This window comes from Aspergillus multicolor, assembly GCF_047715735.1.
Source record: "Aspergillus multicolor strain CBS 133.54 unplaced genomic scaffold BDW74scaffold_12, whole genome shotgun sequence".
Taxonomy (NCBI): Eukaryota; Fungi; Ascomycota; class Eurotiomycetes; order Eurotiales; family Aspergillaceae; genus Aspergillus; species Aspergillus multicolor.
In genome coordinates, this window is record NW_027395963.1 from 571,598 (window position 1) to 597,337 (window position 25,740).

The 25,740-nt window shown below is 56.7% G+C and overlaps 6 protein-coding genes across 6 annotated transcripts; 3 read left to right on the forward strand and 3 right to left on the reverse strand.

The window, feature by feature from the left end:
- Window positions 1–1,403: 1,403 nt before the first annotated feature.
- On the forward strand, window positions 1,404–4,013 carry BDW74DRAFT_153277 (sugar porter family MFS transporter). Its single transcript, XM_073724491.1, has 4 exons — window positions 1,404–2,172; window positions 2,229–2,977; window positions 3,026–3,077; window positions 3,128–4,013. Exons 1-4 carry the CDS (start codon window positions 2,005–2,007, stop codon window positions 3,761–3,763), a joined length of 1,605 nt encoding a protein of 534 aa, XP_073583959.1. The 5' UTR covers window positions 1,404–2,004; the 3' UTR covers window positions 3,764–4,013.
- Window positions 4,014–4,444: 431 nt separating this feature from the next.
- On the forward strand, window positions 4,445–8,017 carry BDW74DRAFT_167926 (fungal specific transcription factor domain-containing protein; the record flags this gene model as incomplete). Its single annotated transcript, XM_073726755.1, has 6 exons — window positions 4,445–4,478; window positions 4,553–4,623; window positions 4,679–5,417; window positions 5,906–5,964; window positions 6,038–7,721; window positions 7,914–8,017. 6 exons carry the CDS (start codon window positions 4,445–4,447, stop codon window positions 8,015–8,017), a joined length of 2,691 nt encoding a protein of 896 aa, XP_073583960.1.
- On the forward strand, window positions 7,864–9,389 carry BDW74DRAFT_153280 (3CxxC-type zinc finger protein). The gene has a single exon (XM_073724492.1). It carries the CDS (start codon window positions 8,525–8,527, stop codon window positions 9,053–9,055), a length of 531 nt encoding a protein of 176 aa, XP_073583961.1. The 5' UTR covers window positions 7,864–8,524; the 3' UTR covers window positions 9,056–9,389.
- A 1,301-nt stretch (window positions 9,390–10,690) lies between these two features.
- Window positions 10,691–18,864, reverse strand: BDW74DRAFT_178239 (uncharacterized protein; the record flags this gene model as incomplete). Its single annotated transcript, XM_073729154.1, has 9 exons — window positions 10,691–11,896; window positions 11,952–15,497; window positions 15,549–16,491; window positions 16,559–16,937; window positions 17,034–17,382; window positions 17,454–17,610; window positions 17,680–18,113; window positions 18,206–18,559; window positions 18,610–18,864. 9 exons carry the CDS (start codon window positions 18,862–18,864, stop codon window positions 10,691–10,693), a joined length of 7,623 nt encoding a protein of 2,540 aa, XP_073583962.1.
- Window positions 18,865–19,242: 378 nt separating this feature from the next.
- BDW74DRAFT_185286 (alpha/beta hydrolase) lies at window positions 19,243–20,986 on the reverse strand. Its single transcript, XM_073731018.1, has 3 exons — window positions 20,486–20,986; window positions 20,265–20,373; window positions 19,243–20,141 (listed from the first exon to the last, which is right to left on the reverse strand). Exons 1-3 carry the CDS (start codon window positions 20,871–20,873, stop codon window positions 19,370–19,372), a joined length of 1,269 nt encoding a protein of 422 aa, XP_073583963.1. The 5' UTR covers window positions 20,874–20,986; the 3' UTR covers window positions 19,243–19,369.
- Window positions 20,987–21,761: 775 nt separating this feature from the next.
- On the reverse strand, window positions 21,762–25,423 carry BDW74DRAFT_185288 (uncharacterized protein; the record flags this gene model as incomplete). The annotated part of the gene is made up of 5 exons (XM_073731019.1): window positions 21,762–23,417; window positions 23,454–24,485; window positions 24,555–24,709; window positions 24,797–25,058; window positions 25,130–25,423. 5 exons carry the CDS (start codon window positions 25,421–25,423, stop codon window positions 21,762–21,764), a joined length of 3,399 nt encoding a protein of 1,132 aa, XP_073583964.1.
- Window positions 25,424–25,740: the final 317 nt, after the last annotated feature.

A 25,740-nucleotide genomic window follows, 5' to 3' on the forward strand; every position in this document is an offset into this window, starting at 1 on the left:
GCAGACTCGGGCTGGGTTCAGTGGTGGAGAGGCTTCGGGTTCGTGGTTTTAAGACACGGACTATAGGTGCCGTTGCTCTTAGGACGAAGGAGATCGGGGAGGCTGAAACTGTGTGCCCGTGTCTGTGTCAGGTAGGGTTCGTTGCTTCCCCATGCCGTGTTAACGCCCGCTCCTTGTTGATACAACGTTGTCGTGCGAAGACCAGGGCTGATGGTTCGAGATGGTTCGCGAGCAAGGTGTACCCTGGTAAATCAAGGAACCCGGTGGGAAGTCGTGGATAGTGCCTGAAGTGGTGGGCGCACCCCGTTGGGGGCTAGTGTGGCAGCCAGAATGTTTATCCGGGGTACTCTGGAGTCTGGAGTGGTGGGGCACGGAGATTATCGCCTCTGGGCACGGAGCAGCCGGCGAATGAGCGGGTGCGGGCTGGGTGCCACGTTAGCGTGGCATGGTCTCTTCTCACGTTCTGGAATGTCACACGGCGAATCTTCGGGGCGTAAAGACTAAAGAGTAAGCTGACTCAGGGTGCAGGAGGCTAGATAGAGGAAGACAATAATAATCCCTCAGGCTTAAACCCCGGATTTATAGCAGCGAAAGGATTCCACGGGCGATGGCGACATCTCGCTTGTCGACGTCGCTCTTGTCCGGGGGAGTTGGCCGGGGCAAAGAAAGGTTTTCGCTTGCGCCCCCGCACAAAGCCGCTCCAGTCAACGGTCGAAGGTTCAGCCTGAAGCGACGATTCTTGTCAGTGGCGCTAGCGAACCGTGGCCCATGATCCCACTTTCATGATTCAGACGAGAGACAAAAGACAGTGAGTCAGCGGACACCCATTCAGCAGGATTTCGTGCATGGACGAGTCAAAAGAAGCGCTCAGGTCACAGCTTGGAGTGTCTTGTTTTGGGGGTGCCGAATGCTTTTGCCCGCCAAGACTGACGCCGAGAAGCCAGTGGCAGCGCGCCAAGACGTTAGGCAGATTTGGCGATAAAATGTACCCCGTGGTCAGCATCATGTAATCACTCAGTAGAAGTACTGCAGTAGCTAAGTAGACTCGGTACCAGAGAGAAAAGAACCGTCGGCCGTATCCGAGCGGTTCGCTTGTTGAGATGAAATCTGGGGACCGATCGGGGGTGTGCTATTGGCAGGGTTACATCTCTCTAGCGAGTAGCGAGGACCAGGGACCATGGGTGCAGTGAGGTAGCATCGCAGCGAGAATTCCAGCAGACCACGTGGTTGGCCACTTTTCCGCCCCCTGCTCGGTCTCTGGCCCCAATCCAGCTGCCTCCGACTCCAGACTCCTCCTCCACATCTCTCCCGAGCTGACAGTCGGGGTTGACCCGATCTTCTGTATGGCCAGCCCCCATGGCCTTGTCGTCGCCACGAATCGCACGGGCCTTGGCGGTGTTAGCGTCGGCCTCAGCCAGTGTTCCTGTCATATTTCACCACCGCGAGGGTCAGGGAACACAGCACCAGCGATGCAACCTATAATCGCTGCGGCAAAGTCTGCGCTGACGGCCCTCATTGGCCTGGAATTCTCCTGGTCAGCGCAGCGCCCCCGAGGTACTGCTGCTGCTCGGTCCTCAGTCTCAGACCACTCAACTACCGTCTGGGAGGCAATTTGAATTCACGCCAACAGTGGGGACTCCGCTACTTCAGCGAGCAGGAACCAAGCGAAGAAATTTCCTGGTCACACTACTTGTCATTCACAGATGGAGCCGACTGTCAGGTGTTTCCCCGTGGGCTCCCCGGTACCCGATCCGAGTCAAGCCATGGGGAAACCGCGAGCCCGGTCTGGTTTCAAAACCCATTCACTCCTGCATGCAGGTTATAAATTGCCTGTCCCTCCCTCCTCGTCTCCCAGTTCTTCTTCTCCTCATCCCCTCGTCTTCTCCGTCTTCTCCATCTTCCCCACGACGCCGGCAGTCGAGCCCCACCACCACCAGCTCTTCTTTACTCTCTCTCTCTGTCTCTCTCTCTCCCTATACAGCGTTCCTCTCCTAAGCCATCGCCATGGCGGACGGTGTCGTTGCTGGCGGCAGGGTCGAGGCCCCCGTCACCTGGAAGACCTACCTGATGTGCGCCTTCGCTGCCTTTGGTGGTATCTTCTTTGGTTACGATTCGGGTTACATCAACGGTGTCCTGGCTATGGACTACTTCATTCACGAGTTTACTGGAAAGGTTCGCAATCTCTGACCGCTTCGGCTTATTTTCGATCTAACCAGTGGTGTCAATAGGTCAAAGCCGACTACGAAGCCGCCGACAACATCAAAGGCTACGTTATCTCATCCTCGAACAAGTCCCTCATCACCTCTATCCTCTCCGCGGGTACCTTCTTCGGCGCCATCATCGCCGGTGATCTCGCAGATTGGTTCGGTCGTCGTACAACTATCATCAGCGGTTGCGGAATCTTCATGGTCGGTGTTGCTCTGCAGACTGCCTCCACCACGGTTGCCCTGCTGGTTGTCGGCCGTCTGGTTGCTGGATTCGGTGTCGGTTTCGTCTCTGCCATTTTGATTCTCTACATGTCGGAGATTTCTCCCCGCAAAGTCCGTGGTGCTATCGTCTCTGGATACCAGTTCTGTGTCACCATCGGTCTGATGCTGGCTTCCTGCGTCGACTACGGAACTGAGAACCGCACCGACTCCGGCTCCTACCGTATTCCCATCGCTCTCCAGCTTCTCTGGGCTATTATCCTTGCTGTCGGTCTCTTCCTTCTGCCCGAGTCACCTCGTTACTTCGTCCGCAAGGGCGATTTGGCCAGCGCCACCAAGGTGCTTGCTCGCGTTCGTGGCCAGCCCCAAGATTCCGAGTACGTCAGGGAAGAGCTCGCTGAGATTGTCGCCAACAACGAGTACGAGATGACCGTCATCCCCCAGGGTGGCTACTTTGCAACCTGGGCCAACTGCTTCCGTGGAAGCATATGGTCTCCTAACAGCAACCTCCGCCGCACCATTCTGGGTACCTCCCTTCAGATGATGCAACAGTATGTTTCCCTCCCTAGTGTATCTTATACAATAACTAACCTGCGCAGGTGGACTGGTGTCAACTTTGTCTTCTACTTTGGAACCACCTTCTTCACCAACGTAAGTTGCTACCCTTCTATCTAGTATTTCCGCAAAGCTAACTGTCGCAGCTTGGTACCATCTCCGACCCCTTCCTCATCAGTATGATTACCACCATCGTCAACGTCTTCTCTACTCCCGTTTCCTTCTGGACCATGGAGAAGATCGGTCGTCGCCCTCTGCTCCTCTGGGGTGCCCTGGGCATGGTCGTCTGCCAGTTCATCGTTGCCATCGCTGGTGTTGTGGATGGTAGCAACAACAAGACCGTCAGCGCCCAGATCGCCTTCATCTGTATCTACATCTTCTTCTTCGCCTCCACGTGGGGCCCTGGCGCCTGGGTCGTCATCGGTGAAATCTATCCTCTGCCCATCCGTTCCCGCGGTGTCGCTCTCTCCACTGCCTCCAACTGGCTCTGGAACTGCATCATTGCCGTCATCACCCCCTACATGGTCGACGAGGACAAGGGTAACCTCAAGTCCAAGGTCTTCTTCATCTGGGGTTCCCTCTGCGCCTGCGCCTTTGTCTACGCTTACTTCCTGATCCCCGAGACCAAGGGTCTTACCCTCGAGCAGGTTGACAAGATGATGGAGGAGACCACCCCCCGTACCTCCGCCAAGTGGAAGCCCCACGGAACCTATGCTGCTGAGATGGGAATTACCGAGAAGGATGTCACAACGACCCACGAGGACATTGCCCAGAAGGCGTGAGTGTGTGTTTGTGTCTGAGCTGGAGGGGATTGGTCGCCATCAATACTGTGCGGTTTCCAGTATGGATATCACATATGTCCTAGCTATGCATCACATGTCATTCTAATGCTTTATGTTACACGAAGAATAATCCAGACCTTTTAATCTCATGTAGGCTATTCCGCTCTCACGCACTAGTGTAGAAGAGTATCATGTAGCGATAGAGACATACCCAACTAGACCTACATGATAATCAAGAAATAGAGTGATAGAAATGAGACAACTATGATTTTACATCTAGATGAAGAAAACTCGTCGGAAAACAACCATTGCGTGGCTCTCAATCTTCAGAATTGCAACGGAGCGGCGCTACGCAAGGACTCGGCCATCGCCGGTAGTCGTACCCCTCTGCAATCAAGGCTACACAGCAGCCCAGGCCTCATACCCGCCGAAGAAGTCAAGTCAAATGGCCAGTTTCGGCCGAACTGTGTAACATTTTGTTTCGAGATGTCCAGCTTGTGCTTACCAAGCGATGTTTCCCTGACGTGCGTGTTCGGCCGAATCTTCGGGCCAATGCGGCTATATAGGGCTCGCTGTAACTCCTCAGTAAGAGCACCAATAAACCAGCGACGATTTCAGAAATCGAGCGGACATCGATTCGATCAACTACTTTCCTCTGGAAATTCGGTATATACACTAAAAATGGTTAAGATTGCGATTGCGGGTGGCACAAGTGGTATGTCTTTTCCTTTGCTGCTGATATATATTTTCGCAAGCTTGGACTGGGTTGACAAAGACTCACAAATACAGGCGTCGGCCAAGAAGTCGTCGACGCCCTCGTCGCAACAAAGAAGCATGAGATCCTTCTTCTTTCTCGCAAGGTCTATACGCTCTTCATCTCCTTGTTCCCACCTACTCAGCTAACCACCTATATAGGACGCCCCAACCGCCCCCCTAGCTCCAGGTATAACATGGATGAAAACATCCTACAGCTCGACCTCGGACCTCGCCATAATCCTTAGGGGCGTGCACACGCTCCTCTCTTTTATCATAGAGCAAGAAACACAAGATAGCCCCGTGCAGCGCCGCCTCATCGACGCCTCGATACTCGCAGGTGTTCGCCGCTTCGCACCGAGCGAGTGGGCCTCGTCCTCGTTCGAGCATCTGTCCTGGTACGCCTATAAGTCGTCTGTTCGAGCCTACCTGGCCGAACTCAACAAAGAGGAAAAAGTCCTCGAATATGCCCTTTTCCAGCCGGGCTTGTTCACGAATTACCTCGCGGCCCCGTACACCACGACGCGCCATATCGCGCCGCTCCAGATACCCATTGACTTTGCGAACCGCCGCGCCATCCTTGTTGATGGCGAGAACGCAGAAAATGCACTTATCACCCTGACGACCGTGTCTGATTTCACGGCCATCATCGTGAAAGCCATCGAATATGACGGATCCTGGCCCGTTATCTCCGGTATAGCCGGGACAACACTTACACTCTCTGAACTGGTGAAACTAGGGGAGAAAATCCGAGGCGGAAAGCCCTTTGCCATTGAAAAGGTGAAGAAAGAGGATTTTTTGAGTGGGAAGTGGAAGACGTCTTGGGTGCCGCGGAACGACCACCCGTCTATCCCCGTGGAGATGAGGGAGGGGTTTGCGAGGCCGGCTACTGAGGGGATCTGTTTGGCGTTTGCGGCGGGGGCATTTAGTGCCAACGGGGCTTGGAATGCGTTGATGCCGGAGTATGTTTTTGAGAGCGCGGAGGGGTTTTTGGGAAGGGTTTGGGGGGGAAGGGAGTAGCTAGCTTCTGTATAGAGTGTTGGAGGTGGTAGGATGGGGTTTGCCCTGCTGGTGTAGCGCGGCCATGCTTCTGTGTTGCAAGAACGAGGATTGTGTCAAGTAAAATGAGCAGGCCATCAGTATCTGAAAGACTGCTTGATTGTTTCCAGACATCTCATGCCTTAGATATTGGAGTCATCGAACTGCTGTCGCGTGGTGCAATGTCCGAGACCGAGTCGTAAACGCCGAGATTTCGGCCGAATTTGTCAGCCTTGCGCTCCTTCCCATTCTCATCCCCGTTCTTCTCCCATCCTCCAATCTGTTCCATCGCCTTGCAATATTCCAGTTATCCCGTCAGCAATGTTCGACGATCAGATTCACCCGTCTAAGCGTCGGAAAGTTCGGAAAGGAACTCAGAGCTGCTGGGAATGCAAGCGGCGCAAGGTGCGGTGTATCTTCGCTTCGGCCGAACACGCCATCTGCAATAACTGCAGGAAACGCGGGACGGCTTGTGTTAGCCAGGAGCTCGAGGTTTCTGATAAACTGGAGACATCATGTGGGAGTCAAAGCCAACTGGGGGCGAGGCTTGGGCGGGTTGAGGAGGTGCTTGGGCGTTTGGCCAGTGCTGCTGGTGTCCGCTCGTCAATGGTCGAGAGAGTGGAAGGGGACAGAGAGCAGCTGCAGGAGGAGCTGACGGACACAAGGACAAAAGCGAGTTCAGCTGTACCCAGACCGCAGATCTCTGGTCATGGAAAGTATGATGAGCTGTGCCGCGAGCTACTCGCGGCTTGGCCTAGTGACGATGACCTTGAGGTCATCAGCTCCCTTCCATTGGGCCTGCTCTGCATCCCGTTATGCTGGCGGACGTGCAGTTTCGGCAAGGACTTGTCACCAAGTGAGGCTCTCAAGCTGCCGCTGACATCCTCTCATCCTGTGTTGATCGCTCGGAGGCTTCTCATGCTGGCGACATACATGCAAGGTGTCATCCCATCTGCTGTACAGCAGCTCGATGATCTGAGCCTGTCGTACCGCGAAATCGTGACTCGTGTTGTTGAGAAGGCAATCAGACTGGTAACATCCAACGACGAGCTCATCACTTCAGTTGAGGGCCTCGAGTGTGTCATGCTGGAGGTCATGTACCAGAACTACGCCGGCAATCTGCACCGGGCATGGATGGCCGTAAAGCGCGCAACTACAGCCGCGCAGATGATGGGCCTCCATCGAGCCTCAACCCTGCCTTCCTCCAGATTCTTGGACCCCACAACGCGGGCCACTTTTGACGCTGACGATGTTTGCTTCCGTCTCGTCCAGATGGACCACTACCTCTCCCTCATGCTCGGGCTGCCCCAAACCGCACTTGAAGGGCGCTTCGCTATTCCTGACGATCTATCCAAGTTTGATCACCAAGGCCGCCTAGAGCGCCTCCACTGCGCCGTCTCCGGACGTATTGTGCGACGTAACGATGCAGGAATCAATGATCTTCAAACAACCCGGGAGGCCGACAGTCTGTTACAAATCGCTGCCGCCGAGATGCCTCCCCAATGGTGGCTATCCCCAAGCTTTGGCAAGGAGTCTGACCTCGTGAACGACACAATCCGCCTGATGATCCAATTCACCCATTACCACCTTCTCGCCCGACTCCATTTGCCGTACATGCTCCGTCCTTCGACGGATCAAACCCAGGAGCATAGCAAAGCTGTAGCAATCAACGCGAGCCGTGAGCTCCTATCCCGGTATATCATGTTCCGCACCTCGAATCCTGTAGATTACTACTGCCGTGGCTGTGACTTCCTCGCCTTCGTCGCGACGATGATCTTGTGCCTTGCTCACATCAACTCTACCACCAACTCCTCTTCCAGCTTCTTCAACCCGCTCGCTTACAGTCGGCCAACCGATCGCGGAATGATGGAGCGCACCGCCGAGATCATTGCCTCCACCGCTGCAATGGAGCACAACACTTCCGGGGCCATAGCGCCTCGGCTTACTCGTATCATACGGCACTTGCTTGATGTGGAGTCGAGCGCTGCGAGCGGAACAGCATACAACACAACCACGAGCCCGACGTCTGTAGATGGCGATGAAGAAGAGATTGATGGGACGGTCAAGAAGGGCGGAAAGGCGCTGCACATTCGCATCCCGTATTATGGGACGATCAGGCTCGAGCGAGAGCTGGGAGCTGCAAGGATCTCGAAGACTGCGCAGCCGAGTCAGTCCGTCGCTATTAACGGAGATTTCAATGGTGATCCGAGTCATGGAATGATTTCTCGCGCGTATGATTCGGTTATTAGAACTGCAAAGCCAGGGGAATATGAAATGCAAGCCAGCGACTTACGAGGTTTCACTTCGAATGAAGCTCTGGAATTTAATGCTCAATCAGAACAGCTGTCCGTTGACCCAGAAATCGATTGGACTGTCCAGGACATTGATATCACTCTTTTCGATAGCCTCTTCCGCGGTATAGAGCTTCCCGAAGTGGATACGGCTGGGGTGACGTGGATGTGATATGCCTATTGAGACTTTATTCTGTCGACTCGGTATCTTTGGCATGGCAAAACCGAACGTTTGGATGAATGCGATGCCTTCTCAGAGACATTCTGAAGAACACATTGAACTTCGAGTTTTAAGTGCAACTTATATTCTAATGCCATGCTCTTGAAACGACTCAGTGATCTGTATCACTGCTGTACAAGGGGATAATGACTGTCAATATAACGCTCCGTCCTGGGAATGACGTGATGCAGGACTAATGATATGCGCAACACAGTTACACAATGCAAACAGATTTCTTGACACCAGAGAAGAGAATATCACCCCACCTAATCCTATATCTCTTGCCTTTCTTCCAGATTCCTTTCTGTAATCCTCCTCTTTACTTCTCCCACACACCTTTTGTCATTTGCACTCTTTGTTCACCAATTCACCATTGACGCTATTTTGACCAGGCCCCAGGGTCTAAACACTGCTAAGTGTTTCCTTCACAGGTATATTAAAGATTTCAGACACCTCAAAATGCCTTCTCGCAAGAAAGCCGTGAAGACTCACTCCATGTTTGGCGAGCACCACTCTTCGGTCCTCGAGCTGGTCGAGCCTTTTGGCCTGAGAATGACCTTTTATCCTTTTGATACCGACGAAGGAACAATCCAATCGAAGTCAACCAACGTCATGGGCGATTTTGTCTGCAACAACAAATCCTGCAAGTCTAAAGGATGGTTTAGCAGAATGGTCGCGATTACTATTCGCCTCTACCCTGACAAACGCTACAACGCTCGCGTCTACCACCAACGCTGCAAGAAGTGCAACTCCCTGAGCCGCCCCATGCTAGATGGGAGTTATGCTGATCGCGTGGCCTATCGCCTTAAGAAGTGGAACGGCATTAAAGTCGAGAAACCTGTCTACGAAAAGAAGAGCAAGGAGCCTCATAAGAAGGGGCTCTGCGAAGGCTGCAAAGCGGGCCACTGTCAGCAGTCTAACATGGGTGACGGCTCTTACACCAAGCTCGTTCAGCGGAAGGGAGCCAAGAACAAGAACAAATTGTATTAAGTGCCATGAAACTGCTTTGTTGATGTTTACTCAAAGGGTCTGATGTTCAAGTCCGTTGTCTAAAACCTCGACAACACCCCTCTATGCGCCCGTCATTGTGAAGTAAAAGGATATTCAGGGCTGTTTGTTTTCAAGACCTATCTTTGGGCTTGGAACTCAATTCCAGGCACCCTTGTGTATCAGAGCTAGATGATATACTAGGCTGCTGTCCAGTCTCTAGACACTCAAAGACTAGGCCTCATGTTTGAACCACTGTACAGGAACTCTTGGTTGTCGTGATTGTTTCTACCTACTTCATAGCCCATTCCTTTTCAAATCAAGATATGTTACTGAAGTTGTCATTTCTTTATAATCAAGATTCTAAAACTCAACACTGCTAAGTGGCAAAAAAGGAATCCTTTTAGCTTCAAAGACGGTGGGAAAACTCAATTGCTCCTGTGAAAAGAGTCCCTACTGGTACTAGAATTGAAACATCATGCTAAAAAATCGGGTAAAGGCCGACTAAGCAGGAATTGTCCAGTAACACCAGACCAGTCACGCCCTCGACTTCTCATCCTCTCCTCTGATTCTCACCCTCTCCTCTTTAACATTCCTCCCCTCCTTTCATCTTCTAGATTTCCATCACTAAAAGGCCATTTCTTCAATCCGAATCAGCCGATCATCAACTTCTCGTCGAATCACTCCCACAGCTAAAATGGGACCGTGCCTCTCGTCCTCGCTGACTCCTCCAGCCACTGTGGCCACGGAGACCAAGTAAGAAGCTAGAGCACAACCGACAACCAGCGCCTCGTCCAGGAACAAGCATCAAGCTCCTCGCAAGCCCGCCCCCAAATACTCCATGTTCCCAGAACTCAAACCCCTAGTTGCCGAACATCTCGAGCCTTCCGCCCCCGCCCCCGCCCCCGCCTCTCATCCTTCCCCCCGAGATGATCTTGGCCGAAGAAACTGACAAAGTCGACGACCCCAGACGCCCACCTCGTTCCCCCCAGTAGAAATACCCGAGTTTATCATTGTATTCCGAGCTCGCATCCTCCGTCTGCAATCTCCTCCAGCCGCGCGATCTGGCCTCCCACAAAACCAAATAGTCGACACCGAGGAGGGCAGAGCACACTCTTCGCCGCCGCGGGACCGATCTCATAGACACTTTCAAGAACAAGACCGGAATAGCGAACGAACGCCGAAGGATGTCGGTGCCTGGACGGTGCTTGACACTGAGACTTTGCTTGCTGGATATCCTGGAATCTCAGGTTGAACCTGAAATGGTTTGGCAAAACTCCACAAAGGCAACGGCTTTATTGATTCCATTCGACTCTCCGGATGCTTTCCCTTTCACCTTGGTGTTCTTATTTAGGTATCGGGATGGAAGGCTCGGCCATGGAGTCTTGTCTTGATTGGAATTTTTCTTTTCTGCTTCGGCATTTTCCATATCTGCACCTGCTGCTGCTGGATACAAACATTGTGCCGGTAAGCTTGATTGCTTCTTCCATACTCTACCCTACTTACCACATAGATTCTGATTGTAAAAGAGGCACTGATTTACGATAGGTTCGACATAGAGGAGGAGCCATGTCCGTCTATTCTATCAGGAGGGAGGGCCAACAACCATTTAATTCTTTCTAGTGAGAGAAATACCTATCAAGACTGGGCTCCTATGCAGATTTGTACCACTCGAAGCGAGCTTTTACTCGCAACCATCTTCCCAATTGCCAAAAAGCTGGCTCCGCCAAGAATCGTAAATGTTTGCACATCAGCATGAAATGTCTTGAGCAACCAGCTGTGAATTTCAACCGCGAGCAGCGAGTCCACTCCGGACCCAGCAACCGACTTCCCGGGGTCAATATCTGTTTCTGACAGGCCGGAGATACTCCTAATTACTTTGGCAACGAGACCTTGAGAGACAACATCCGCAGCCTCATCTAGAGACGAAGCAGACACAAAGTCAGCTTGAAGATCGCGAGCCTTGCCTTGACCCGAGCCGTCACCGGACCCAGCACCAACAGGGATTCGACGCAGGAAGCCAAACGTCGGCCTATCCATAAAGCCCGGTTCATCAAGCCCAGCTGCATGGATGGCGGCGGGTGTATTGATCCCGTAGATGACCTGCGCGGAATTTGCGTCGCGTTCACTGACCACGCGGGACGCCATGACGGGGTCGCAGTAGTAGTCCAACAGCGCGAGAAACTTGCCCCGCGTGATGGGAAACATGGTCCCCGAGCTAAAGAGCCGATCACGCAGAGTGGCGTTCTCCGCGACGAAGCCGTCGTCGGCCATGGCACCCAGGTCAATGGACGTGGCTGTTTCGCCATGGGATACACGGTACCGTGCCAGGCTGTCCTGAAAGGTATTTCCGGCGGCGTAATTGGATTGACCGTGCTGCCCGACTATCCCTGAGACGGACGACAGGAGGACAAAGAAATCCAATCCCCGAGGGAGGTGGGCGTGCAGGTTCCACGATCCGGAGACCTTGGGCTCAACTGCGGCGGTCCATTGGACGTGCTGCATCTGCGTGAATACCGTGTCCTGTAGGACCATTGCTGCCTGGATGCAGCCGCGGATTGGGGGGAGAGAAGTGCTGCTGTCTTGCAGGGCGAGACAGAGGGAGTTTGCGTCGGCGATGTTGCAGGGGGGTGCCTGGATGGTGACGCCGTCTGCGCGTAAGGAATTGACAAGCTCGCGAGCGGCTGGGGTGCTTGGGCCGGACCGAGAGAGCAGCAGCAGGTTCCTTGCACCTCGTCCGACTAACCAGCGGATGATGCAGCGGCCAATACCTTCGAATGCGCCGGCGACTACGTACGTGGCATCTGCGTCGAAGGTGAACGTGGGGCGTCGAGTGGTTATTGTCTATGGAGTCGGTTAGGGATGCAGATTGGGAGGATATGATAGAGGTGGATCTTACCGGCACGATAGCTTCAGGGCTAATTTCCAGCACAGTCTTGCCCCTTGTCTTACCATCTGCCATGACTGAGAATGCCTTGTGGACATCAGAGATTGAGCACACATTGAGTGGACGAGAGGCATGGAGGATGCCCTGCTGGAGGAGACGCAGAATTGTCTCGATCGTTTGCAGGGAATGAGCAGGCCGCTCCACCGTCCAGACCGACCAGTCCAATGCCGAAAAGGTAGCATGTCTAACAAACGGGAGCATGGGCAAGCCAACGTTGTCCAGAATATCCTTCTTCCCCAGCTCAATGAAGCGCCCATGCGGCGCGAGACTTTCCCACGACGCCAGGAGGCTCTCGCCAGCCAGCGAGTTGAGCACAACGTCCACCCCGCGGCCGTTTGTGGCGTGCTTAATACCTCGAGCGAATGAGGCATCGCGGCTGTAGAAGATATGATCGGCTGGGATCCCGTACTCGGTCATCAATAGCTCCCGCTTGTGCTCAGATCCTACGGTTGCAAAGACCTCTGCCCCAAGATACTGGCTAAGCTGAATAGCGGCTTGTCCGGTCCCTCCAGCACCTGAGTGAATCAGAATAGTCTCGCCCTTTTCTAGGCGCGCAAGATCCACGAGACCCGTCCAGGCCGTGCCAAACATTGTCGGAATCGACGCTGCCTCGGCGAAGCTCATGTCAGACGGCACCCGCCAGACGGTATGCGCCTTGCCGCGCGCATAGGTCTTAAAAGCCTCGACGGTGAACATGCAGACCCGGTCGCCGACACGGAACCTATCCTGATACGCGGCCCCAACGCGGATAACAGCGCCGGCGCACTCAATTCCCAGGGTTCCGATCGGCAGCCGGCCCAGCGCAGCCAAGCAGTCCTTGAAGTTGAGCCCGACTGCCTTGACTTCAACCTCGACCTCGTCGTCCGGCAGCGGCGCAAATTGGGTGTCGTCCTCGACAAAGCACAAGCTCTCCAGGAGCCCCGGAGTTTGAGTGGCGAGCCTCAGAGCAGGGGCATCTTTCCAGGGCAGGTCACGCGCTAGCTTGGAAGAGAGCCTCTCGTGGATGCCCTCCTGGCACGCTGCATCTTCCTGCAGCCGGCCAATGTGGAAGAGCCCCATGCGCTGTTCGACTTCAGCCTCAAACCGGTTCTCTGCACTGGCGAGCATCTGACTCATGAGACGGATCAGGGTTTGGATTTGCCCTGTATTTGGCTCATTATGAGCTTCCAAGGCAACTCTGATTAGCTTGCACTCTTTGACTTCGGTGTTAATGACGCGTCCAAGCCCTGTCGCCATGTCATGTTCAGGCCCGGATGTACTCTTGGTAAGCCAGAGTACGTTCCTGGCGTTATGCACGATGCGTTGAATTTCCCGCAAGCCCTCTGCATTTATACCATGCAGATAAGGCTTGGGAGACTCGATATCAAAGGCCAGAATAGTGATCGCGCTCGGGTCAGTGCTGATGCCGTCAGCATTCTTGACAATGCGACTCGCCAATCCGACCTCGAGAAGACTATGCTGGAGCGCTTGGGTGTATGGCGGCACTACGTCCTGAGCTGAGACTATGTCCACGGAGTTTGGACGGTTGCCACCATCCTGCAGTGTGCATTTCGTACTCAACAACACGCTGAACTCATTGTACCTGGGATCTTCAGAGTCGTGGAACTCATGATCAACGCCCGTGAAACCTGCGTCGCGCAACAGCAACGACCAGGTAGACGCTTGGACGCAAACCCCCTGCACCTGATCTGCCTCACGGCCGGACCACCATTCCGGAAGGAGGCCCCTGACGAACGTATTCCGGCCAACATCGGCTTTTACTGCCTCGATAAGGATCAGCTTACCCCCCGGTTTCAGCAGGCGATGCACGTTCTCCAAAGTGGCAGCTCGGTCTTTGCCTCTATGCAGGGCATTTGCTGCAATTACCACATCGTACGAACCTGCCACGAACCCCTGCGCCGTCACTGGTTGCTCAATGTCCAGCATTTTGAACGAGAGATTCGAAAAGCAGGAGAGATCGGCCCTCGCAGACTCAAGATGAGCATTGGCGACGTCGGTGATGGTGTAATTACTGTACGAGCCAGCATTGCTGTTTGGCTTGAGCGCGTGCAAAATAGAAGACGTCGGAGCACCAGTCCCTGCTCCGAGCCCAATGTACGCGGCGTTGGGCTGCTTGTGGGCAAACAATCTCAGGTACTCTGCCAGCAAGCTGTAGCTGGGTCTTGACGCGAACTCGGCGTTCATGTCGCTCATGAGCGGTGACATGGACTGCAGTAGTTCTGAAGGATCCATATTCCCATTCAGGATCCCCTGCAGATGGCGCCCAACAGCAACGTGGGCTTTTCCTTCCGCGCTTGCATTCTCAAGCCAGTTCTCGGTCTGCTGCAGATGTTCCGCGGACATTGCGCGTTCTTCCCACGAAGGGTCCCAGTAACCTATACTTCCTTCCTCGAACTTTTGAACTTGATCACAGGCCCAGTCAAGGTACTGGCGCAAATGAGGGGCAACGGTCGGCTTCGATGGTGTCAGTATAGTCTGCTTGAGACGCGCGTACTGCAAAAAGGCAAGCTTCTCATAGAACTCGAGGCGCGCCCCATCTTTCTCACGGTGTCCTAGCCTAGTCGTGCACCACTGGTCCACCATTGTCCTGCTCATCAGATCAATATCCGGCAGCCAGACCAGCTTCCATGTCCGCTCCGTCTCGACGGTCAGTGTATCCTCTGCGTCTGGCGGTCCACTAACCCTCGTCAACCGGATACCATCGAGTTCAGCAAGCAGCGTCGAGCCGTCCGCACTTATAGCCTTTGACTGCACCTCTTCCCCTTGGCGGTCGCTTGCGACTACTGTTGAGAGCGCCTGAGCAGCGGAGTCATGCGTCGCCCACCCTTTAGCATCCAGCCAGACGCGGCGAATCTTGGATGGAATGGCCGTCGATGTCTCTCGCGAAGGATTATACAGCAAAGAGAGCATCGGCATATGGATCAGCCCATCCAGCGTGCAGGGGTGCACAACATAGTCCTGCTCCGGCGGCCCATCACGATGCACGACCTTGACTTGTGCAGCAGCAGTGGTACCCGCAGCGTGCGCCGCCTGCAACGTCTGAAACAAGGGCCCGAACTCGAGGCCGTATTTCTGCAGGTTCTCGTAGAATGTGCCTATCTCTATCTCTTTTCCGTCGGTGTCTTGTATGCGCGCGTACGCCTTTGTGAGTCCCAGTAAGGCACTTTTACCCGCATCAGTGCGCCAGTCACTTGAATTAGTCTGGGAGCCTCGGTGCGACTCGTGCACGGCGCGGATCTGCCCATGGCATGTTTCCTCCCAGTCTCCTTCGACCAGGGCGCAGAGACGGAAATCTGCCCACCCGCCCTGTGGCCGCTGCCGCAAGAAGAACTGCGTCTCAATGCCGCGCTCGTGGTCTGGGATGGCGAGCGCCGCGCTGAGCACGATATCACGCAACTCATACGCAGTGATCGTCCCTGGGTCCTGCGATACCTGTCTGCTGGCTTCAATCGCCATGGCGAGCATTCCTGCCGCAGGGAACAAGACAATGCCGTTGATCTGGAGGGGTTAGATAGAAGCACCGGGAACTGGTGGGGCTTGGTTGCTTACCCGGTGATCCCCGACCCAGGGGTGTTCCGAGCGCCGCAGGAAATTGCACCAGCGCGCCTCGAGCGGGTTCCAGTCGACTGCTGCCTCGCCGAGGAGGTCACACCGTGGCGTCTCCCGCAGCCGGTAGCGTCTGCTCACGCGGGTCTCGTGGAAATAGCGCCGCGTGTGATCCCACCGATACGCGGGGAGATCGGGTAGGGAGACTAGGTCATGCACGTCCTGGCCTTCGTGGTTGGCGCGCGTCATGTCGGGGGAGTGGCCGAGACTCCAGAAGTGCCCGACGGCCTGTAGCAGCGTTTGCAAGCCCGATTGTCTGCGTTGCAGAGTTGGTATGTACTCCATTGCTTTCCCCTGAGCTGCCAGGATGTCCTGTATCGGACCGCGGAGCGTGCTATGGGGTCCTACCTCGACGCAGACATTGACATTTAGGTCCATGCTACTGCAGACCTCCTGAAAGCCCTGCGCAAACCGCACCGGTGAAACGAGATTACGTGCCCAGTAGTCCGCTTGCTGGACGGTCTCAAGAGAAATCTGACGGCCGACGACGGTGGACACCATTGTTGGCTCCCTGAGGGCTGCTGAGCCAGGCTCTATGGCGCCGATAGCGTCCGCGTAAGCCTGAGCCACCTCTTGCATTTGCTTGGAGTGATATGCAACGCCCGTTCGGAGCTTCCGCGCGAAGACGCTATCGCCATCAAGCTCTGCCTTGAGCTCGTCGATTGCCGCTTCTACGCCGGAGATGGTTACACTGGACGGACCGTTGTAGCAGGCAATCGTCAGTCCCTGCCTGCCAACTAAGTACGCCGTTGCTTCGCTAGCGCCCAGTCCAACAGCCAGCATGGCGCCGGGGGTGGTGGCGGTCTCCCTGAGGGCGGAGGCGTGCACACCGCGCCAGTACGCAATGGTCCAAGCGCTGCGCGCGGAGATGGCGCCGCAGCAGTATCTATCGCACAGTTTGTCAGCATCAAAGAACAACATCGGCAACAAAAGGGGATAGAAGAAAAGCTCACGCAGCCGCAATTTCACCCGACGAATGCCCAATTACAACGGCAGGGCGGACGTCGAAACTAGCCAACACATCCACCAATGCCATCTGCACAGCCGTGCACAGCACCTGGCTGATGCACGGCTCGTGGATCCGGCTTGTTGCCGCGGGAGACTGGAGCTCGTCGGTGAGGCTCCACTGGCAGCCAATGGCGCGGAGGTATGCGTCTGCGTCTTTTAGGTGCTCGCGGAACGCGGCGTAGTGCTGCAGCTCCCTGCCCATCTCCGGCCACTGCGAGCCTTGGCCTGTGAACACGAATGCGATTTCACCGGGTGTTGATGAAGACTCGCGCACTGGAATCATGTGCGCGGCGACATCTCCTAGAGATGCATCTGGCGCGACGACTGCGCATGTTCGCTAGGGAAGCCAGCTGCGACGGTTGATCAGGGTGTGGGATAGTGAGTCGAGGTAGGTCGGTGGTATGGCGCCCAGCTCTATACGCGCGATATGCTCGCTGTGGGCCTTGACTTGCTCGGTGACGGCGTCCCTGGTCGCTGCGGAAAATGGGAGCAAGCGCCATTTACCGGGAGTGGCTCCATACTCCTTTGAAGTGGTTGAGTCTACAAGGAGCGTTTCCCCTTTGACGCGGACCGGTATCTGTACAGCCACGGATTGCTCGCTCGTTGTTTGCGTTCGTGGGACATATGCTATGCCGTCTAGTCCATGCTCGAGCAGAAAGTTGTACGCGTCGTCCAGGACAGCATGGGCGTTCGACCCGCCGAAGCCAAACGAGTTGACCGAGATGCGGCGGAGGCCTTCTCGCGGCCAGGGGACGAGGGATCGTGGGAACTGCCAGCGAGCATCAGATGAATAACGAACTTGGTAGGAAGGGGGAAGGTCAGGTGTGACAAGGAACGTACGTTCAGCCCCAATTCCACCTCGTTAATCTTCGAATTCAATTTCTGCAGGTCTGCAACGGGCGGGATAGCGCCCATTTCCAACATCGCAACTGCCTTCATGACGCCTGCTATCCCGCTTGATCCTTCAAGATGGCCGATGTTCGCCTTCACGGATCCGCTTTAGCGGTGTTAGTTGTTGACCATATTCCGGTCCTCCGGACGCCCACGACCGACGGAGTGCACATACACATAAAGCCCCTCCCCCGGCAGCCGCGCATTCCGGAAACTCGCACCCAACGCCTCCGCCTCAACAGGGTCTCCCGCGGGCGTGCCGGTACCATGCGCCTCAACATAGACAGTCCGTCTCTTGTCGAGTCCTGCAGCGGCGTAGCACTCGTCGACCAAGGCTGTCTGGGCCACGGCGCTAGGCTGCGTGATGGCAGTCGTGTAGCCGTTCTGGTTACACGCCGTCGCCCGGATGACAGCGCGAATGGTGTCCCCGTCGTCCAACGCGCGGTCAAGACGCTTGAGGACCAAGAATCCCACGCCCTCGCCGCGCCCGTAGCCGTTGCCGCGTGCGTCGAAGCTGTAGCTGCGCCCATTGGGCGAGAGCATATTTGCGGCGGAGAGGACCTGGAAGAGGTCTGGGGCAAGCAGGAGGTTCACACCCCCGACGAGTGCCTGCGTCACTTTTTGTTAGCCTCCGGTTCTGACATATGATGCTACCCTAAGATTTGGAAGGTGTGAGGGTGAGGGAGAGGGATAGCACGTACCATCCCCATTTGGCCCGCTCGCAGGCCCTGGCAGGCTACGTCCAATGCGACCAGGCTGCTTGAACACGCGGTATCCACGTTCACGCTGGGCCCGGTGAGGTCGTAGAACCAGCTGACGCGGTTGGCGTTGAGCGTGGTGGTGATGCCTGTCGCGGCGTAGGGGACGTTCTCGCGCAGGTCCTTCTGGTACAGCGTCTTGTAGTCGTCTGTGAAACACCCGATATGCACGGACGTCTTGGAGTGCGCGATCGAGTGGATGGGTATGCCCGCTGGCGAGGTCAAATTGACAAGGTCAGCAGCGTCCATCAAGCAGGGAAGGGGCGGGGGTGCGTGCCATTTTCCAACGCGGTGTAGCTGGCCTCCAGCAACAGGCGCTGCTAGGGATTCATGGATGCGGCCTCGACGGTGGAGAGATTGAAGAAGGGCGCGTCGAAGGCCGTGCCGTCCGAGTCCTCGTCGAGGAAGTGGCCTCCCCTGACGCGGGAAGGCCAGTACGTGCCGCTAGCATTGAGGCGGTTGGTGGGGAAGTCCTGCGAGACGCAGCGAGCTTGGGTGAGCAGGTCCCAGAAGGCGGCGAGGTCGTTGGCGCCGCCGAGGAATCGGAGGGATAGGCCTACGACGGCGATGGGGTCGACGGGATTGGAGTCTTGGTGAGACATGGTTGGGGTGGGAAGAGGTGGCAGTTATGGAAGGAAGAAACGGTCCAGGGATATGGCCGCGACTGAGAAGGGGAATGAGTGATCCCTCACTGACCACCTGGGCACCAGGGTGGCCGTCATATACCCGGGATATGGACACCCCCGGAGTTTCGTGTCCCCGACTGGGCTCGGGAATGGCAGACTGCATGATTACATGGTTTCTTACCCGAGTGATCTATGCACCAGCATGTCAGAGCAGAGAACTGGCTGTCGAGATCTTCCTGGGGCTGACAGCCGTCCGTGATTATGCCCGGTTGCGCGGGATACCGGATACCGAGCTCTAGGGTACCATATGGTTGGTACCGGACAGGCGGACCTGCGTGGAAACAGGGCCAGGAAGGGGTGAACCCCGGGGTTCCTGATGCAACGCGCACCGGTGACTCGTTTCAGGATTGCCTATTGATCACAAACTGAAGTGCGTACAGCTAGCTGTAGCCAAACCAAAGCCAGACCCCGCCCTTCAGGCTTAATACAGCGAAGCAACCAAATGCCCTCTTGCCCCCAGCGCCGCTCTCCCCTGCACCCACTCGGCCTCCTCGAGCCTCCAAATCGCCATCCTGGCCTGAATCCAATCCGCACAAACCCCCGCCGTGTCGCTAACCCGCTCAAACGGAAAGAAATGGCCTGCCCCGTCCACAATCTGCTCCTTCACAGCCCCCTTACCCACACCACCACTCCCCCCCAGCCCCGTCCCACACATCCCAATCCCCCTCACAATCTCCTCCCGCCTAAGATGCGTCGACCCACCCATAACCCACAAGCACGAAGGCCGCAGACCCGGCAGCGCCTCAAACGTCCTCCGCAGCTCGGGCCGGTACAGATCCACCAGGGCCGCTAGTTCCGCGGGATCAGGATCAGACGGATACGCACGCCTGCCCACGGCGCTCGGGCCGGTAGCATTCACGCGCATCTGCGCCAGGAGGTCCTGGTACTTCGTCGTGGTCAGGGTGACGGGTTTGCCGGCCCTAGGGAGAGCGGGGTACAGCGCTGTCGGGAGCTCGCGGAACCCGTGCACGACCATGCGCTGGGTGCACCGCGCGTCCCAGGCCCCCCACTGCTTTTGGTGTGCGCGCACGGCGGCGGCGCGGGTTGGCCAGGTGTCTGGGCGCGCGAGGATCGAGGATATGACGGCCGGCGCGTCGGGGCCGAGGTTTGTGGTCGGTGGGGAGAGCTGGATGACGGGGTCGAGGAGGAGGAGGGTGCTGAAGAGGCGCGGGTGCAGGTAGGCGAGGTTTGTTCTGCGGGCGTTCGCTTGTGGTCAGTGACAGTACAACACTCATGAAGGAGAAGGAGAAGGAGAAGGGGAGGAACGGAAGGCCGCGGTGCAGATGCAGGAGCAGGAGCAGGAGTAGGTGACGCACAGGATATTCCCGCCAAAGCTATGCCCAACGCCCACAATGGGGCGCACCATCTCGTGCCGGAAGTGGTTCACCAGGACGAAGAGGTCGCGCGCGTGGTCGCTCCATGAGCCTAGGGTGCGCGGCCGCAGACGGTCATCAGCATCCATCCATCTAACAACACGGGTCGGAAGCCCTGGAGACAACTTGGGAGGGAGCAGCGAAGCCCTGGAGAAAGCGCTTACAGTCTGTACTCAGAGCCCCGTCGTTCAGCACCCCGCTGCCGCCCATGCTCACAAAGTCCGCGATCCAGAGCGCGCGGACCTCGACGCCGCGGGCGCGGCAGCGCGGGAGTAGCTCGTCCCACAGGGGCTCGTAGAGCTCTTTGGGCAGGGCGACGCCGTGCGCGGCGATGATGGTGATTGCATTGGTATCGCTATTGCTGTTCTTGTCTCTATCCTTGGGAGGAGATTCGTCTGCAGGGCTGACGTTGGGGTTGGGTTTCGGTTTCGGAGTGTACTGCTTCACGTGAAGGCGGAGGATGTCGTCTTGATAGACGGTGCACCCTGGGAACTCGCGGATGTGGCTGGCTGGGATGATGTGTTCGGTGATGGTGAAGTGCTCGGTGGACATGATGAAGCTACCTAGGTAGGTAAGGAAGATGCAATTGAGTAAGGAGGTAGGTCAGTGTCAACATTAACATCAACCCAGACAAACCGTGGTATGTAGGGTATGTAGGTAGGTTTATCTCTCCAGGTGTCTCGATTCCTGAAATACATCGCATGTCCCCACTGCACGCTCTGGCCAGACATCTGCCATCATAGGGCCTACCATACCACAGTTCTCCGCCTGTTAGCCCTCATCATCTGCCCACCTAGGTTAGGTAGTACGCGTCATCCGCTTGCATCGTTGTCAGACTCCCCTTCAGACATACTTAGCGGGGTATCGAATTCCCCGGCGAGTCCGTTCGATGCCGAGGGCATCATGTAGGACGCATGCAGTATCTACATGGAGGTAGGTATCTTACGCAGTGTTGAAGCCCGAGGCAGGGCAATGCAGCCAATCGGCTAGTTCGCCCCATCCCTTGCAGGCCTTCTGGCTATCCATGCACACCGTCTGCCATGAGCGAGCGGAGTAGGAGGAATCCTGCACCGTATAATACGGTACATCTGAAGTCAGCATGATATGCGTCTGGTACTCCGGGACTCTGCAGCAGCGATCGGAGTGGGTCTGGACACATGGATGGTCATGATAGAGGTTGCTCAGGTGGCCAGGGAGGTACTGGGGCTGCGGACTACTATGGTAGTGAAGGTATGCGGCCTTGAACGAGCAGACCGGTGAGGGCCTGGGATACCTATGGTAGGTAGGGTAGGGGAGGCTCCCATGGCCGGGGATTATCTTCATTGTTCTTACCCCCTCGGAAAAGACGCAGGTGGACTCAACAGGTTTGATATCTGAGCACTTACACAACTATTGAATTGGCTATCCATCCATACGTCAATAGGTATGGTACCTACCTACCTAGTCCAGCCACTCCCTCACCCACCCACGCATCCACTCAGGCCGAATCGCCCGCAGCTGCCTCGACCTCCTGCTCACCCGCGCCGTCCGGACAGTCGAGAGACGGACAACACCCGGACCCCCGGCCTCAGCGAGACCAGCAGTCTGCTCAAAGAACCCGAGCAGTCTCGCCGCAGGATTGGCCGCAAGGTCAACGTCAACGGCGGCAGCAACAGAGTCCCGCAGCCTACCAACCCACTCAGCCATCGGGACAACATCGACCCCGTCAATCCCACCCCCAAACCGGCAAGGCTTCACCAGCTCCTCCCGAATAGCCGGGAGCAGATCCTCCCACGCGACGCCACGATGGTCCGGGTTCACGCAGTGGAAGACCCGGGCCGCCCCCGCCTCCGCCTCATCTTTTCCTTGCCCGTGGGCAGTACACTCCGAGTCCGAAAGCAAAGCAGACAGCTCGGCCAGAATCGGCGCGAGGAGGTCAACAGGGACCCAGTCGATCCCACCCTCACTCAAGCTGCGCTGTGCACGGGCAGTCCGTACACCCACACCCATACCCAGATTGTCCGGCAGCGCCCTGAGATGCCGCGAGCTCACGACCAAACTGGGCAGCCACTCTGCAGCGTTCCAACCGCGCGGCCTGGCGTCAGCATCCGCTGCTCTTGCCGTTGCCGTTTCCGTTCCCGTGTCCATTGCCCCAGCCGCACCGCAAACCTGTCCGATCCGCACAATGCCGCAGGGGATGCGCAGCGCTGCGCCCGCATACGCTACCATCCGCTCAGCAACGTTCTTGCTCTCGCCGTATCCCATGGGCGCGGCGCAGGCGGGGTCCGCGATGATCGTCTCTGGGACTGAGGAATCGGAACCCCCCGTGGAGGCGGGAGTGGGGAGGGTGGTAATACTGGTAGTGGCATGGTACCGGGTAACGGCGGCGACAGAGGACAGGAAGAGCAAGGACGGCGCCCTGGGTGCCGCGCGCGCGAACGCGATGAGATTCAGGACGCCCGTGAGACTGGGCGTGAAGGCGGGCAGGGGCTGGTTGAAGTCTACGGGCCAGGCGGCGTGGATGATCTGTGTTGCGGTTGCGCGGAGGGTTTGGTATGTGGCTTCGCTTAGTCCCAGGGTTTTGTGAGTTAGGTCTGCTGTTAGGAAGGTTACCTTACCGCTGGGGAATGCGTGGCGGAGCTTTCTGGTCTTGTTGCGGGCGGCTTGGACGGCTGCTGAGTCTGTGGCGCGGTTGAGGCAGTAGATGTGTGTATCAACGTGCGAGCTCTCGAGCTCTGCCTGTGCGAGCAGGTGGTCGAGCAAGAATGAGCCGATTGTCCCGGTGGATCCGGTCAGGATAATGGCCTGTTCTGCTGAGGGCTGGGAGTCTTTGCTGCTGTTGTGCACAGGCTCCGTGGGAGTTTCGATCCGGTCGATCTGCTGCCGGTAGTGGTCGAGGAGCTGGGCCATGGTGGTGAGGCGGTTGTCCTCGTCCTCGACTTGCTCTGCGGAGTTGGAGTAGACCGCGTCAGCTAGCAGGTTGAGCGTTGGGCTCCTGTAGATTCCAACCGGCGAGATGGAGACCCCGGCTGCCGCCCTTATCGCTGCACTCATCCGCAACGCCTGCAGCGAGTCCAGCCCCAGCGCGAAGAAGTCCGCGCTGTCCTCGACCTCCGTCTAGCCTGTCACATCCTGGACGAGGGCGCGTAGGACGGAACGTGCGTGCCGCATGTTCGTCAGCAGCCTAGCTGGGTTGTCACCTGCAGGTGTCGCCTGGGCAGCCTCCAGCCCCTCCTCAAGGTAGAGAGCATCAATCTCCTCCCGGTACAGCCGCAGTGTCCCCGCGCGCTGAACATTCCCCTTTCCAGCCCGCAGAAAAGGCCGTGCGGGGTCTGCAACCAGGATCATGGACCGTGAGACCCGCGCGTGCGCCGGACACTCGGCATTCGCCTCTTCGACCGTGCGCCAGACGGCCTGCACCAGGCGTTCCTTTGCAGTCTCGCACTCCGTTCCTGTGCCGCCGCCGGCCGGCTCAATCAATAGACAAGCCTCGACGCGCTGGTCGCCCGCGACAAGCGCAGCATTGACGCCCGGATGCTGCGAGATCTGCGCCTCGAATGTGACGGGGTTCGTCTTCTCGCCGTTCAGGAAGACGACGATGTCGTCGCGGCGGCCGCGGTGGCGCCATAGGTGCGGGATCGTGGGATGGGCGCTGAAGAGGTCGCGCGTGGCATACTCGATTGAGTCTGGGAAGAGCGAAAATACCGGCTGTGTCTCTGGGTGGGAGGTTGATTTCACAATCACCAGCTCGTGCAGATCGTCGAGGTATGGCTGGAACTGCGCGTTTATGCACGGGTGTAGGTGCAGGTATTGCCAGGGCTCGCTGGAAGCCTGGGGAGAGCCAGCTGGAGCTGGAGGGAGCCGCAGCTGGGGCATCACGCCGCATTCGCTCGAGCCCAGGGCCGAGTACAGCGGGATCGCGGATGACACCGTCTTCCCGGTGGCATTTGGAAGCGCGCCGCCGGTGTAAAAGAGGTACTGGAGGTGCTTGGCGACGAGGGTCAGGGCCGCGGGGTCGTGGCTGAGCTCGTCGGCCATCACGGGGAGGAGGAAAGCCCAGGTGAACTTGCCGTGTTGGACGGCTTGCACGAGGTACTCTGCTGAGGGGGGGCGGGTTGGCAAGGGGAAGACGGGGATGTTGCTGTTGTACATGGCTGCCACGAGTGCGTATCCGATGCCGGCGATCTATTGGGATGGTGCTTGTCAGTACATTGAGCATTGCATCTTCTATGCGAAACACTGGAGGCAGCTTACGTGGAAAGACGGCAGGAAGCACAGCCACTCTCCTTGCAGGAAGTGCTGCTCGATGCGGGCGTCTCCCAGTCCCTCCAGATCGGGTGGAGGCGCAGTGGCTGCAACGTAGAGTCGCCAGACGAATTCGTGCGTGTAGACAAGGGGTTTGGGTGTGCCTATTTGGCTTTTGGTTAGTACCTGAAAGCCTACCATAGAGCTATGGATCATTGAATAAGGCTGGGACGCCCGAACTGACAACTGACCAGTAGGGCCTGAAGTATGCAGGACGAAAACGGGCTCGTTCCTGGCCGCATCGTATGTCCGATCATACTGATAAGAAGGCATACTCTTCAGGCAGAGTAACTCGTCCAGCGACGGGATCTGAATGACCTGGATGGAGTGGTGGCGGAGGAGATTGGTGACGAAGGGCAGCTCCGGGTCCGTCGTCACCAACGCCCGCGTTTCCAGGCGGGTGAGCAGGTCCTTTTGCGCGGAGATGCTGTTACGCGGGGAGGGGAAGAAGGGCTGGAGGCATAATTAGTACATTTCATCTCATCTCAAATGGTGTAGAGCCATAGCGGGCAAAAGAGACAGACCTTGTAGCCCGTCTTAACAGCGGCCAGGAGCACAATGTAGTACCGCAGATCTCCAGGCCCCATATAAGCAAGAGTTGTGAATATTTCACTTGTTCCAATGCTTTCAGCAAGAAAGTATGCCATGTAGTCGACGGCATTGCGCATCTGGGCGTAGGTTGCTGCGCGGAACCCCTGGGTGTAGGAAGTCGGCGAGACGGGAAACTTGGCCCAGACCTGGTCTGGTTGGCGTGCTGCGCGGTGGTCCAGCAGGGCAGGGAGGAGCCGTGGCTCTTGGGAGTTCATGCAGTGGCTCATGGTGGATATTGTATAGGTACCTAGGTAGGTATGGTACTATCCTACGGCTATTGTAGCGTTTATAATGCACTTTACTTGACGCACGGCAAGAACTGGTCAGGCATTCTCCTGCTGCTTGGAAAGTTTGTCCTAGCAGTTCTGGCTGATGCTGTAGGTCCCAGGATCCCAGAAGGCAGAAACTCCGGATGACTCCAGTCCAGTTCCGATTTGACTCTGATCGCCGCAAATCATTCATACCTGACCTAGGTACATGTGTCTCTCTCCACCCTTCGGGATCTCACGAAAAAGAAATATGGTGTCCTTCGCTCGAGCCCCGA